Below are 16,671 nucleotides of genomic sequence, written 5' to 3' on the forward strand. Positions count from 1 at the left end.
TCAGATTTCTACAAGTGGTCAGCGGGATATCAAAGGGGTATTCCTTTGCTCAACGCTGATTGGTTAGTTTTAATTGTAGATCGAGGATACCTGGGGCCCGTTTTTCGAAGGTCCCGCGCCCATTCTCGTCCCCATAGCCCTTTCGTTTCTCTTAGCCGGCTTGGCCTTTCTCGTGCCAAGCCGGCTAAGAGAAACGAAAGGGCTATGGGGACGAGAATGTCCCGCGCCCGGAAAGTATTCCACCAGAAATTAAAAGCTATAGTAAAATCTCAAACCTTACAATTACAGAGCTGTTTAATTCTATGATATTTTCATATGAACAGAGGTTTCCTTCATACAAAGTTTCAGGCCAATACACTTCTCTGTTTTTAAAATACAGGGGCTTTCGAGAAACGGGCCCCTGCCGGGGGTCTGAACAGGACTCGAGGAGATCGGGACGGATCGGACTGAGAGACCGGACAAATTCGGGAGCGATTCGGGGGCTGAGGCCGTGGTAGGGGTTTTAACAGGGTCGTAACCAGGTATATGGGATCAGGGATCACAGCCTTGGGATCGGGATCACAGCCCCGAGATCGGGATCATGGACCCGGAATCCCGGGTCACAAGTCATGGGATCCGGATCGACCAGTCGGATGGGATCAGAATGTCAGGGATCAAATGTTGCCACATTTTGGGGATCAGGAATCAAAATTTAGAGCTAAAATTTGGGATCAGCGATGAAAAAATATACCTGGTTACGACCCTGTTTTAAGGATAAGGGTCCTCAAATTACGTAACAATACAAGGCTCCCATTCGTAGCTTGGACTGCCTGTGGTGCATTTTGTGAAACAGACTAGCAGACTAGCAGTCAAAACGTCGCGATCAACACGTCAAAGTAACACTTTCGTGAGACAAGGAATTAAACGTCCACCTTTCCATCAAAAATATTTTTTTCTTAACTTAGAGAATAACATTTCGGAGGCCCCCAACAGGAGTCGAACCCATGACCTTCCAGATACCGATTGGATGCTCTAACCATCGAGCTATGGGAGACTTGCTTGTTGAAAACAAACTACTTGGTGGCTGCTTATTAGCAAACCCTCATCGAGACGGCCGAAAGTTGGCCACGGCCGCTTGATAGAGGTGGTCGCTAAATAAGAGTTTTATCACAGGCAGACCACCCTATGTGTTCGTGGTTAATAATTGTTCACTTAAGACGAACAATAGAAATATGTTTAAAAAAAAAACTTATGTTGAAATCTATGAGAGTTACGAATACAGCTCTGAAAATTATATTTATAAATGAACCTCGTTCTAAATATTTCAATAAAGGTGAATTAAATGTTAATCTACTGATGTTATGTGTGGTGTTTTTTTTCGCGTTCTGGGCCGTATTAAGCGTTTTTTTCGTATGTTACGTTTTACCGACCTCCGGCCGAACGTAACATACGAAAAAAACGCTTAATACGGCCCAGAACGCGAAAAAAACACCACACATCAGTAGATTAACATTTAATTCACCTTTATTGAAATATTTAGAACGAGGTTCATTTATAAATGTAATTTTCAGAGCTGTATTCGTAACTCTCATAGATTTCAACATAAGTTTTTTTTTAACATTTTTCTATTGTTCGTCTAAGTGAACAATTATTAACCACGAACACATAGGGTGGTCTGCCTGTGGACAAATATGGCAAATATGGGCGTTTGCTTGCACAATTCCTTCACGTGAACACTAAACAAATTTGGCAATGGACTCAACAGGAGTTCATGGATTCAACATGTGCAACAGTAATATCACTGGATTCCGAACGCAAGTGGTGCATTGCTCTCGATTACTCGCAGTGGATTGAGCCGTACTCGGTAAGTTTTTTCGTTGTTTACATACTTGTACCTACAATTTTTCCACAGAATAAGATATTAGACATTCTTTTGTATTTTGGAGGACCTATTTAAGCAGCGCTGGTATGTTTGGCTTAAACAAAGGACATGCAGATTTTGTTATGACACATGTCAACTCCCGACAACTCGAACCTTCAAGGGAAATTGAAAAAGGTTCGAGTTATCGGGAGTTCGAGTAATCGGAAGTTGAGAACAAATTGACCAGAGGAAAAAGGGATGTTAACTGTTTTTCTGTTCATGTTATGTACATTTTTCAGTATCAAGTTTAATTACAGTATTGAGAAGTCGAGTAAAAATTAAACAACACATTTCTAAATTACTGTATTAATCATAACAGCGTAGTCAACGTAATTTGAAACAAAACAAAGCAAAGCAGCAGGAGGAGAAGTCCGGGTACTGCAAACTTTGCAAGTTTCAAAGAGAACAATGTCGGGCTAGTGCTACAGGGTTCATGCGATTTACTTTCAGTATTACTATCGACAGTTATCGATTATTCTTAACTAAACGTCTGTAGCACGTCAATGGCGTGGCACAGTTCGTGTTTTGAGGCCTTCAAGAAAGATTTCAGTCTTTTTGACTACAGTATATTGCTTGCTTTGACTTGTCACGTTTTGAAAGGCATAGTTCGAGTTATCGAGGGTAAAATTATAAAGAAAATGACCTAAAGGAAAACGAACATCGGTTCGAGTAATTAGCGGGAGTTCGAGTTATCGAAGGTTCGAGTTACTGAGGGTAAAATTACATGTATAACGGAAATCAAGGGAAAATCGATTTTGGTTCGAGTTGTGTATCAGTCAAATCGAAGGTTCAACAAACCCCCCCCCCCCCAGGCATACCCCGGGCATTTGACGCCTTTTCCTTCCCGGGGGGGAAGGGAATTTGATAATCGAAGTCTTTGCGTGGGTGGGGAATTTGATCCGATCACAGGGAGGTTGTTATTTGAACTTGAACGCAGTAAACGCTATTGGGTTTATAAATGTTATAATCATGGCGGAGACCGATTATCTTCAATGTATTAACGTATCAGTCAATTCCAAGTTGCACATCAGTCAAATGCCCCACCAGTCGGGGCTGAAATGTCATTGAGTCGGTTTTCTCGTTGAATTGCGGTCGTTTTGCCTACGAGTACGAGCGGATTCGCAAACGACCAGTTACCTTCTCGTTAAACGGACACTCCTGCCCTATTTATCAGCTAATTTTAATAGGAAAAGATAGATACGTTAATTGAAACTAGGTACTTTACATTAACGTAATCAAATACTAACTTTACGCGCTTGAGCTCGCTAGCGTTTTATAGTTTATGACACATTTTGTCAACAGTCAAATGCCCGACCATCCGGGCTTCAGTTCGATCAAATTCCCCACTATCCGGGCCTCAGTATCGGTCAAATGCCCGGGGGGATGATCTCGCTTGGAATTGACTGATACATAATTATAGGGGAAAAAATAGTGTGGTCTATTTATAAGGCCGGTATATATGCTGACAAGATTTTACGAGCATAGGAAGCTATACAGATAAAACAGTTATCTGGTTGATTATTAATTTGTTCCGGGGTTGGGGACATTTGATCACTGAAAATGGGCTTGTAGTTGGGCATTTGAACGGCTTTTTGGCTCAGATGCAGTCGCATTATTTTAGCGTTCTAAATCTTCGCTGTTTATCTTCTCCATACAACTTGTTATTATGTCTCATAAAGTTCCCAAATTCTCAACGGTTGCTCGTGTAGCTTTTCCGCGTCCACCGAAAGGTCACATTCTAACCTGCAAATTAAAAAAAGACGCCTGATTGCAGATTACTAGTCACGTTTGACTCACACAGCCATGACGCTTTTATAAAAAGAATAATGGATAGATAGTGAATTCTTCGCTTTCTCGAAACGTATAAAGCTTGGGATTTTTGAGCTTTTAGCCTAGGATTATACTCTCACAAACCAATTCCGCAGTTTTGTTAGTGCAACAGGGGCTTTTGTGGGGATTTAGCTCTATAGCTGAGCGGGAGGTGCCCTGCTACCTTCCGGGATCTTTCATATCAAGTGGTTAAAACCATCATCAAATAACGTAACATGGTGTTTAATGGCGATCTTGACTCATTCACTTTCAGGCAGAGCTCAAAGTTATTACAAAAGGGCAACTGTCATAAACAAGTTGTAGCCAATAGCGTTTCGACAACTCAGTTTGACTTACGTAAGCTGGGCTATACAAAATTAATAGAGAAAATTCTAAGGATAATACTTTTCGCGCCCTTAAAACCTAGAGCTCATTTCTTATTCGAAGGCTTTGTTCTGAGAGCAGGTGCAAAACACCTATACAACTAGGCCCGTATTGTGTTGTTTAAAAATCTACCTTTTAAAAGCAATAAAGTAGATTCAAGTTGCTTGTACAGCAGTTGGACCAGTGCCTTTCTCCGTGAGTGTGCTCCGATATAAAACATCGCAACAATTCGATTTAAATCGACCCTCGACCGTAACAAACAGAACAGACCTAAGAATCGGAAAAGTAGATTATCTTGTGAGTATATGTAATAATATAACATAAATCATGCTATAACTACTGCCAAATATCGCGTTTAATTAAAATTGCTAATAGAATATAAAAATTTCAAGTAAGCTTAAGTTTGTAACTACACTTCTACATCAGTCCAGGCCAAATGACGTTTTCTGTTTATTTGAGAAATGATTATATTAGACACGCTTATAAACCTAGACAATGAATTTACTTCTTACGAATATTTTCTTATCAAATTCTTGAGTTGTTTTACTCGGTGGTTTTAGTTTTACTTTATCCTGTCGGTGAAAACCTTCAATAGTACTAAATACCTAAAAAAATAAATTCAATCGCCTTCCAACGGGGGTAACCGTGTCGCAATGTCGCATGCTTCTTAGGATCGTTGTCGCCTAACCAACGGCCTTAAAAGGACTGTGTCACGGATTTAAGCCAAATTTAGTCATGAAAAATGACCATCGAATTCGGCGAAATATAAAAATAACCTCTTAAAACAGTAAAAGAACATTTCAATAACACACCAAATACAAAAGAAGGAATGGATGGCCACAAGTGAAGAAGATTGAAACGGATTGCGACTGGGTTTTTAAAATATTGTTGGGCTGAACAGTTTTCAATGTTAGTCTCGCCCGGGAGACATATTTGGTTGCAATGAAGCTATGGTTTTGTCATTTAGATCCATAGAAGTAATATTTTTTTGCAAACATTCAGCTTCATAGCGAGTATTTGGCAAAACTTAATAAAATAAACTTAACTCAGCCGTGACACAGTCCCTTTATAATTAAATGCCGCTATCGTTTTTCGCAGTGTTGGTACCGAAGCTTCAAGTTTTCCCTGTATGCTTCTACATCCTCTTAAATCTTGGCAGTTTGTTTCATGGTTTAAACATCGTTTATGCGCAAATTGCAAGACGCGAAGGATGATTTAAACTGGTTTTCATTCTGGTGCTTCTCTGCTTACAGGCCGGGCGTAGTCGAAAGCGTAATTGAGAGTGAATTATTATATGTTTGAAAAAAAATTATACCTTTGAGAGTATCAAGGCAGCTATATTTGAGTGTACAATAAAAATGAAACACTGAGATTAACTACTTTTCGCAAGTTTCCACGCTATTCATTTGCGAAAGATAGGTGTTTGTAGATGCCGCCAACTCTGAGAACAAAAAGAATGCGAAATGAGCTAATCGTGCAAAAATTGCAAAAGGAATATATTCCTACTGAATTCTTACTTAAAGAATAAGTTCGTTTCGGTGAAAGCTAGTAAGTAGCTCATTTCAGGTTATGACGAAAGGAACTTTAGTTTAAGGTTGCAGAAAGTATATGAAACTGAGCTAAACGAAGTTCAACTGAGAACAAAGGGCTATGAAGGTGTAAATTTCACAGCTGAAAACACCTCTTGCGGAAAGCAATAAGTTTTACTATAGAGAACAGATTCTAAGCTACAATAAGCATCCATTTAGAGTTTTTGTGTTTCTTAAGTTACAAAGTTTACAACAGCGGTCAAACCGAAATTTTGTTTAAGTTAAAGACAAATATATAAGGTCGAAACATGAATTCCTTTTGAGAACCCGTTTAGCGGCTACGAAAAAGTAGTTAGAATTGAAGGGTAATTTTGAAGCAAATTGTAACTCGGATTCTCACTTAGTTTTAGTCTGACTTAGTGAACTCACGCTTAGCTCATAAATGAAATCCTTGCTTTCCGCAGATGAGTAAATTATTTGAACGCCCGAGCACGTACTAAGAAATATATCCCTAAAATAATCCCAAAACTGATGCTTCTACACTCCGACTGAACGTTTCTCGTTGAACAACCGGTACCGTTTCAAAGTGGGGAATGTTGAATACGTTTTTGGCCTGGAGAAGCCCTTTTATACACCTGAGGGAAAACTCCAATTCTGGAGGAACACGCTGGCTGCGGAAAGGCCGAGATCTATTGCAGTATTTGGAATATTTAGAGACGTAAGACAGAACTTCATTCCAACAGTAGACTTTACTCCAAAAACATAACCAAAGAATATTTTACAAGGCACTTCTATTTATATAGTAATTAGGGAGGCTAGTTTTGAAAACATAACAAATTTTCCTTAGAACCATTGACTAACGTTAATCCTAGTTTTGAAAAATTAATTACTTACAAAAGCGCGCAGGTGGATTACAGTTTTCTACAGGTTGTAATGAAACACTTTTTTATAGTTATGATTACAAGGAAAATAAACACAAGGGCAGGTATTAGTTTGGCTAATGAACTAAAGCATTAACCTGCCAAAACAATATTTCGACGTTGGACTTAGGGCCATCCCAATAAATTGTTTCGTTTCCCATCGCCCGACCGACCCATTTTTTTCAAAATGTAAAAAAATCCAGATTCACTAGCCAAAGAGGCAAGTACTTTAATTTACAAGCACACGATCTTGTTTTATTATAAAAAATAAGTTTTTCAAAGGCTTCTTCGTGCCAAGGGCATTAACGATTGTTCCAACATTTTCAGCGAGATCGACTGAAACAAAATCTTTCGGTTCTGCATCTCCGGGCTTCTTAAATAAACCCAGACCCCTTAAAGCGTTCATTCTTGACTTTTTTTTTTGGCCCGACCGGCCGACCCACCATCACAAGAGACGGGGCGATGGGAAACGAAGGATTTTATTAGGATGGCCTAAGCTTGTAAACAAATAAAACTTAATCATCTTTATTTCTCTCCTAACAGGAAACGTTAAAAGTGCAAACTACCTATACTGAGCAACCATGATGGAAGATGTGCTTTATCCAGGCAATAAAGAGAGAGAAGGACGCGTGGAAGAGTTAGGAGCTGATATTGGAAGCTTGATGAATGATCTGAGCAAGGATGCAACCGAAATTCAGCGTCTTCTTAACAAATTGGATGAAACAATCAGAGAGATGTATAGCGACATTGAAGTTGATATTCCAGCTGATAGCAGCAAAGAATTTGAGTACAAAGGCTGGAAAGCCACCGTCAGTGAGCTTCTCGCTTCTTTAATTTTCTTCGGTCCCATTGAACTTGCACTAAAAAAGGCTGCTGTAATGGCACTGCGTTGTGCAGGCCGCATCGCGGAAGCTGCCTTTTTTGACGCCCTATCTATCGGCTTGGATGCACTTACCTTTATTAAATTCGGTGTCGAAGCTGGGGCTGTTGTTGCTGTTGTTGGCATAGATATAATCATTGGGGCCGCTTTTGGAGCTGAGAAAAAACACAAGCTTCGACATTCCATCCACAGCGCCATTCATCCTCGCATTCAACTGAAGAAGGCAGCCATGATAAATAACATCGTCCGTGAGAAGCTCCAGACGGTTTTGGATTCTTGTGACATGATGAAAGAAGTTGGCTACACAAAGGATCAACTCGATCAGGCACAGATGAAGATTGCTGACAAAACCAAGGAAGAAGTCGCTACAATTACTGACGAAACAGCCAAACAAGCCTTGGCCGATCTTGACAAGAACCGCGGCTCCTGGACGAAAGAAGATCATTGAAATGCAAACTTTAAAAATAAACTGTCTCTAAACAATGAGGTGAAGAAATGATTGTACCTGTATTTTCATCATATATTTTGTTCTTTTCTACTGGCTGGAAAGCACGCATTCAGAGCTAGATGTTTCGCGGACTTAATACAGGAACATTGAAAACTGCACTGTAGAAAATAGCTTGAACTTCGTAAATTCAACTCGATAATTTAATGGCGTGGTACATCTTCGTATGATGTAGTCAGCGTCTTTTATGAAATATTCGCCGAAATCGAAAAGAATATGTATTACAGACTCCGTCAGATATCTACCCAATTAGCAACAAATAATTTGTAGGTTTATAAGATCTTATAATGTTCAATCGATGATTTAACAAAATATAGAAGCACAGCTGACTTAATTACAAAGGTCAATCCATTATTAAAAGTATCAGTATTTTCTTTGTTCTCAAAATAATCTCCCTGACCCCTGAATGAGATATTATTGAGACCCTACTGTCTTGTTCTTTAAAGGATTAAAAAGCCACCCATATGGGTGCAAAGCTATAAAGTAACCCCCCCCCCCCCCCAACCCCTGGACTGCACCACCCATACCCGTGCTGGATAGACACAAGAAAAACAAAGAGAGGTTCAATTATGGTGGCAAAACTTGTGTGGCAGGGAAGAGTTTTACAGTTAGTGTTAACAAACCTAAACTTTTACTGTTTCATGTCACAGAGCCAAAAAATTAAGTGGTTAGTGTTATCGAGGTACCCCCCATTCAGACCCTCATATAGAATAGCTTGACTTGTAGTAGTCGCGTGAGTATAACGCTATATTTTTTTCTTCTGGCTGGAAAGTACGCATACAAGCTAGATGACTTAGACGCTTCGACTTAATACAGGAACACTGAAAGACGGTAAAAAATAGCTGAACTTCGTAAATTCAATGAAATAATTAAATTATTTTTATCCTGTTTTCAGTGGCCTTTCAAGGCGTCCTATGTATCAGCAGATAAGCTTTGAAAAGAAATTTGTTACAACATGTCTAATGTGTTGTGATCACTTCAATCGAGTAGTCATCGTTATCTATGAAATATTCGCCGACATCTAAGAGAATATATATTACAGAATCTGTCAGATATCTATCCAATAAGCTACAAATAATTCGCAGGTTTATAATTTTCAATCGATGATTTAACAAAATATGGAAGCACGGCTGGCTTAATTACAATGGTCAATCTATTGAACATATCAGCATTTTTATTGTTCTCAAAATAATCTCCCTGACCCCTGAATGAGACATTTAATATGTGTCCCAGTTCTGAGCCAAGCTTAGCTACTTCAGTTTCCTCGCGGGACATAATCTTTGGAAACAAAGAGAAGTGCGAATCAAAGAGCGGCATATCCCGTCCGGTGACGACATGTCGATTTTTCTTTAATTCAGATTCATGTGACTTCGGAAAGAAATTATGGTTGGGCGCCATTAGATCGTAAGACGTTTACACTATAGAGATACTACAGCAATGAATTCGGAGATAAACATTTGCATGGTCATGCGCTATGCCACTGCCATAGGCAGCACATTGTTTAATCTCGCCCCTAGCTTTTAGTCATCTCTCATAACACGGACCATGGTGAGTTCCGATTTGAAATCCGAGTGGACTTTCACTGAAATCTGATTGGCTGATAATTTCGGAAACAGCCATAGTCCGCGTTCTTGGTACTGATCAAAAGAAAAGCTGGCTGACTGCGGATGAGATTGCCCAAGTTCATGATACTAGAAATCGAGGAATTAATTAGGTGTGTATGAAAGTGCTATGCCGGGTGTACGTAATTTTCAGACTGTGCACAACCCTCTATTTTCTTGTACATTTTCCTTTGATCGTTGAACAAGGGAAAATAATTGCGAGAGGAATGGACGACAGCGGGGACAAGGGGGTGGGAGGGCTTCGCTCGCCTCCGCGGCTCTCGTAGTCGGATGACTACATGCACACATAGTCACTCAATAGCTCGCTTTGGCCTGGACTGAGAATATCCGCGAAGGACGTTTATGGGATTTTTTTGGTTGGTGGGGGAGCGGGGGGGGGGGGGGGGGAAGAGAATAGTCATAATCGGGGATTATGTCGCGCACAGAACTTAGAGCACAACTCTGAATGCAATGGTAATTTCAGGGGTTAGTTATATTTCTAGAAAAGACAAGGAAAGAATTAGATGACTGGAATACAGGACAGTGGGCTCCTGTCAAACTGAAGGGCGCAATTCTTCCTCGAGAAATGCCTAAAGTTTGTATTTTAAGACAGCTACAAAGATTGGATCTGCTTTTGACTTTGAAATAGTTACTGTCAATTCAGGGGTTCTTTTCCGCGTAACTTTGCAATATTTCGGCGCTGTGGTTCAAGTCTGATGTATCAAACACGAGAGGCAGTACTCGCAATTAGTCCTTTTGCAGCTATAACTGTTGTGAGCTCTAAACAAATTATTTTAACGTATTTCCAAAAACTAAAGTCGTTGCATTTACTTAAGACCCAAGATAGTCCACTGGGTTAAGTTTGAGGGAAAGCTTTTTCCCCATCCAAAATGTAGTGACCGCTTTTAAAATTTTTAATACACTTGCATTCTTTACACGACCCGTGCTGTTTTTTCTTCTAACAACAACAGTGGTGATTCGGTCTTAAAAGTGCTGTAAAAAATAATTTAAAAGATTTTTTAAATGTTAAATTTGTATATACGATGACGCTATGCACACTTGGGCTGAAAACCACATTATTATAATTAACACAATCAATATTACTATTTCACAGTCTATTGACTATTCTATCACCATTCAAACGGTATTATAATTACAGCACTCTTTGAGAGCGAAACATTCACTGACAGTGAAAAAAGGAAATGGATCCTAACTGGAAAATCAAAATGTATTCAAGGTGGCAAAAAAGAAATTGTTAATTCTGTAATTTTACCAAATATTAGTGAAATAGTTGTCGATAATACAAACCACTTTGCCCGTTATTGGTGTTGAACACTAACAATGAATTAATTTAAGTAAATGGTGAAAGCTTTCCTGACGTAAAAACTTGTGTGAAATTTCTTATTTAGCTAGGTCGTATTTTTTCTGTGAATTTGGTTGAAGTTTCTCAAAGAACACTTCCTCAACCATATTCAGTTGAAATGTTTGACACCTGTTAGCTATATAGGTTATGTGGTTAATATAATCGTGTCCCTGATTGGTTATGTTAAAACGGCTTATTGCTGAATATTGTTTAACCGTTTCAAGGCAGCTAGGGTTGACGCCGATTGAATAGGTAACTGTTGTTGTATTGGGGAACCTTTGCCCGAATCCACCGTTTCAACCGAGTTAAGCCGCAAGCTAAAAAAGTTTAATGATCACTAAGGCCCCGTTTACACGGGTCCGGACAAATTTTTGCACGGACAAAAACTTGCACGGTTCCACCTTGCGTTTACACGGGACCGGCGGAACTGGACGAATTTTTGAACGGCTAAGTGTGCAAGTTTTGGACCTGAAAAAAGCAGGTCAAATTTTTGACCGGCACGGTTCCATATTTCGTACGGACTCGTGTAAACACCCGAACCGTGCAACTTTTTGCACAGATAGCGCGGTTAAGGCCTGGAATCTAGTTATATTTTGCCTGGTTGCTTAGCAAAAATGAAACATTTGCCGCGTGCTGCATTAGCTGCAACATGATTGGCTTAAAACATTAGCGATAACCAATCACAACAGAGACGTAAAAAAGCCATTCAAGTGCCGCGACTGGTCTAAAATTTGCACGGTTCCGTGTAAACACCACTGCAATCTGTAACACAATTTGCACAGATCCATGTAAACAGGCGGTCCAGGTACAAAATTCGTCCGTGCAAAAATTTGTCCGGACCCGTGTAAACGGGGCCTAAGACAACTAAACCAAAAACAGTTGTGTCCTAAGAGAACAAGAACTGAACCCAACCAACTGAAGCCACGTAATTTCAATGAAACAAATGTTGTCGAATCTTAATGGTTTCCGTATCCTGTAGTCGTTTATTTCCGTTTCCTGCTGAAGTTGTTTTTTCCGTTTCTGAGGTCGTTTGTTTGGAGTAAATAAAAGCTAGTCTATGTAGCCAACGTACGTAAAGATTTATTTTTACTTGCATTTTTATGTAGTTTGATAAGGAAAGAGTTTTGTTGTTTCTCTTTATCCATATATAAAATTTAAGTAGCTCTCTGAGGCTCTAGTGCAGTAAAGGCCCAGTAACAACATTTTCTTTCAACTTGTCTTGCAATATATTGTTGCATTACAAGTTGTAAAGTGTTGTTGCGCGTATTGATCACTCAGACAACAAACCCAAAAAGAGTTGTGTCCTAAGAGAACACGAACTGAACCCGGGGGGGTGGGGGGGGGCTACTTAAAAATATTTTGTACGGGGAGGCTCCGCCCCCAGGTCCAACCCCTTACTCTTTAAAAACCGTTTTGACAGAAAAGGCACCCTTTCATATAACTATTACTGAAAATTGGTCTTCCTTTCGTATACCAAATAGGCATGACATATGCCTAAAACAGGAAGTCTTGATGCCATTTTTATGTAGCGTTTAAATGATACAGCCATAAGGTGCGTATATTCGAAATATTTTAATAGAAGGCCCTTTTAAACGCTTAAATAACCGATATCCCTACTCTTTCATATACCTATACTTGTAAAATCCCTACTCTTTTATATACCTGAAGCATGAAAAAGGTACCCCTTTCGGGCGGAGCCTCCCCGTATAGGCCATTATAGGGAGTACCCGCCCCCCCCGGGACTGAACCCAACCAACTGAAACCACTTCATTTCAATGGAACAAAGCGTTGTCGAATCTTAATGGTTTCCGTATCCTGTAGTCGTTCATTTCCGTTTCCTGAGGTCGTTTGTTTGGAGTAAATAAAAACTGGACCTCAATAAATTCCAAGCACTCGATCGAGCAGAATTTTCTTGATTTGGCCAAAAAGTTCGAGGAACTCTGTGCAGATGGCTTCCAATTGAGTTGCAAACGGTTGGAAACATGTAAGTTATAGGATCATTTACCTCTTCGAACGAGACATGTCAACAGTTCTTAAAACAAATACTAACAGGCCACAACAATGCCTCTTTAATAGAGCCCTAGAAAACAATAGTGGTATTGTTTACAACGGGGGAATGACAATATAGGTCCAGCGAAGTAGTGGCTTACTCGAGGCTTAATGAATAATTATGGAAATAAACGAGTATAAATAGGCTTTATTCTGAGCACTTAAGTGTCTACCTACTAGTAGAAAGATCCGAGAAAGAGCATTTTGCGAAAATAAAAGCTATGTCATTACGTAAAAGGATATTGGATGGTAAAAAAGCATAACAATCATTCCTTATGGTTTCATGCATAAGGGGCTTTTTATGTTCCAGTGATTGTTTTTATCCGTTTCCTGAGGTGGGTGTACATCCGTATCCTGTTGCATTGGATATTGCTGTACTAAACCATGACATGAATAAATATGCTGATTTGTTGGATGCTATTTAATTGTCATAGTCTATAAGATTCGAACTTTGGTCGGACACCGTACCTCACCGATTTCGCTGAAATTTGGCATGCAGTCTTGTTTTAGGGTCCTAACTACCAAATGTATATTAAAAAGTTTCAATTCTTTTTATTTTGGAAAATATCGAGAAGGCCGATTTGAAGCCTCCGTGACGGCTTGCCAACATGGCGGATCGAAGGTGTTCTTGTACCTTCGACACTGAACCTGCCGTCACAGTTTCTCGATCATACTTGGCATAGTTATAAAAAACTATCTTTCTTCTTTCTATATATCAAAATAGATTCGGCAAATGTTGAGTTTGGATGATCAACGGCCAAGAAGTTCGAAGGTATGTTATCGATGTTTTGAACAGTCTCAAATTTACTACAAAATGAAAGGCTAATAACTCCACTGTTATCTCGATTTAGAACAAGCCATTTACCATGAACAAAGCTTGTTCATTGGTGAATTGATTCCATTAATAAAAAAATTGGGGAAATGTAACCGTTAGAAATAAAAAATTATGGAACCTCTAGTAAATTGGCCATTTCAGCGCCATTTCAGCGGATCAGCTCATTTAACAGCAAATAATCGGGAGAAACATGAAAGGGTTACAGTCGTTTATAATAAGCAGTTTCCATGTATTCTTTGCTTATCTTAAACAAATACATGATCTTTGCCAAAGATATGGCGATTTTTGAGCGTACGATCGTTTCTCCAAATTTTTATGTCGGCAACTTTATTTTATTTGTTGTCGAGATTATACGCTGTTGTTATTCAATATTCGTTTCACAAGAACTTCTGTTGCTCGCATTTCCCAAATCACTGTTTAAGAAATTGCCCATTCCGTAACAGGGTCATTCTTACTTTTTCTTTAAAAATTACTAGGAAAGCAAGAATGTCATAGAACGGTTTTATACTAGTGAAAATACCTGTCAGACATAACTTCAAGTGTTTGTGTTATCTGGCTGTTTTCACAAATATGCAAATTAAGGAATTCTTAAAGTACCTATCTTTAACTATTTCACGCTTAAAGATTCCTCTAAATCTTTTCGCCTACCTTTTGGCCAAACGAAGTTTTGTGTCTCCAGGCAGAATGCTCGTTATCAGCAATGAAAGTCGAAGAGATACAGAAGCTCGAGTAAAATTCTAACTGCTGTGAAATGAACATCGTTTGAGCTTGACGTGTATTTATAGATTGCGCTCGAGCTCCGTTAATTAGGTTTATTCATTTGGCGATCAGATAAAAATCAATGAATGATCAGAGTTATTAAAGTCCATTTCTAAGCACGAGAGACACGGAAGTTTGTTTCAGAAGCATTAATGCATAGAAATACCGGTTTATATTTGAGCGGTAAATCTGCATTTATGATACACCGATTCAGCGTAAGCCGGAAGTTGCATGGAAACGAGGCCTAAGGGCCCTCGGCGGCTAAAAACTATAAAGATTTTACTAGCGTGTGGGGCATTTCGAGTCGAAAGAAAGCATTTCCTTTACAAATTAGCCACGATTCTTGATCCCTATCAGTGCAAACGTATAAAGAGAAGAAATTTTAATATCTACCAGGCGACAGGCGAAATTCTAACAGCTTAGCGGTAAGATTTTGCTGCCAACTTCAATATTCCCTAGCATAGGCTGAATTTCATCCGTTCTCTCAGGTAGTTTACAATCAATTTTGAATTTTGTTGATCAATAAAATGAAACCACTTAAAAATCCAGAATACCTTTTAAGAAACAGGTTTTTCTGTGGGAAGGAAGCCCTTTGGTTTTCGATCTAAATGAAAACTTTCTAATATATTAATGGCGAAACTCGCGAAAACGTCACGCACACATCATTAAAGACAGTCTACTGATTCTGTTACAGAATTTGTTAGATTTTTTTCAGTAGAATTTGTGATTGGCATGAACTGTTTCAAGTGTAAATTGAATTGTACATGTATTTGAGTTGCAGATTCATGCAGTTTAATAATAAAATAAAGCCAACTTTCATATCAAAAGAATTATAATATAAAGTACACAACGTCGTTTTCGACGCCAATGGGTAAGTTGTGTGTATACACGGAAGGTTATTTAGTGTTTAAATTTATCTATGCTTTTTAATTAAACACACAGATTCTAGAGTGGTAGCAAAATGTAGCAGTGTATTCATAGCAGACTCGGTTGTTATTACCGGTAAAATTATACTGACCTGGAAGCTTACATGTAAACAATAAAATATTCTCTTGCCGGTCAAATTCGATCCAGTTCAGAAATGAAGTCAGGTCCGTAAAATAATTCAGTGAAAGAAATCTGACATACCTGTATTTGACTGGGCTGACTGTACGCTTTTCGATTGTTGATTAATTATTATGATTGAGAAATGTTACAACAAACTGCGATACATGTTTACGTGATCTTTTCTGTCGAAACAAACTAACATAATTTAGATAACTGAAACTATTTGTGAGACATGTTTACGCGTGACTCTCTACGATTCTATGTCGATACCTGCAACTTTTTATTCGGATTAAAAACCTAAGGGGCTCTCAAAACCAAATTAATTTTGTTCTTCAAAAGTTCCATTCAGTGAATCATAAGGTAGTTACGTTCGTTTTTATTGATTAACAAAATCCAAAATTGAGTGTAGCCAGAGAGCGGCAAACATTCAGGCTATGCTGATGAGAAAATATAAAATATTCGATTCCAAAGAAGATGACAACACAATCTTACCGGTAAGCTGTAAGAATCTCTTCTATAGCCTGCAAGACCTTAAATTTCTTCTTCAAGAATCAAGATTCGTGGCTAATTTGTAAAGGGAATGCTTTTACCAACTCAAAATGCCCCACACGCTAATAAAATCTTTATAATTTTGAGCCGCCGAGGGCCCTTAGGCCTTGTTCACATGCAACTTCCGGCTTTCGCTGAATCGGTGTATTGTCACAGCAGCTCAAATTTGAGTTACGGCACGGACAACCTTGGCTCTTAGATGTCTTCTTTCTGCTGCATGTATTCTTGCAGGAGCAGCTCTGTGGTAAATAAAACACGTTCCAATATATAGATTCAAGTTATCTTAGTACCCGTATGTGTGAAATATAATAATAGCTGAACAACACTCGCTACTCGATTTAAGACGACCACGTTGGTTGCGGTCGCTTCATTGTCGATTTCTTTTAGCCTCGATTAAAAAACGGCGACTGTTGTTAAGCTTTCACCGCCTGTTATTATCTCTATATCCATATCCATATTCATATTCATAATCTCACGCCTTTGCCTTACCGAGGAGAGCCGCGGAGATTTGCACATACATTTGGTAAAGACGCGCAAAAAG

General features: G+C 39.0%; 1 protein-coding gene across 1 annotated transcript; it reads left to right on the forward strand.

Moving 5' to 3' along the window:
- Positions 1 to 1,816: 1,816 nt before the first annotated feature.
- LOC144658922 (uncharacterized) lies at positions 1,817 to 8,273 on the forward strand. Its single transcript, XM_078519422.1, has 2 exons — positions 1,817 to 1,843; positions 7,086 to 8,273. Exon 2 carries the CDS (start codon positions 7,124 to 7,126, stop codon positions 7,868 to 7,870), a length of 747 nt encoding a protein of 248 aa, XP_078375548.1. The 5' UTR covers positions 1,817 to 1,843; positions 7,086 to 7,123; the 3' UTR covers positions 7,871 to 8,273.
- Positions 8,274 to 16,671: the final 8,398 nt, after the last annotated feature.

Source organism: Oculina patagonica, chromosome 6 (genome assembly GCF_052425735.1).
Source record: "Oculina patagonica isolate OP01 chromosome 6, crgOcupat, whole genome shotgun sequence".
Taxonomy (NCBI): domain Eukaryota; kingdom Metazoa; phylum Cnidaria; class Anthozoa; order Scleractinia; family Oculinidae; genus Oculina; species Oculina patagonica.

Coding starts and splice junctions, on each gene's coding strand:
- LOC144658922 (XM_078519422.1), top strand. CDS start 7,124: ATGATGGAAGATGTGCTTTATCCAGGCAATAAAGAGAGAGAAGGACGC.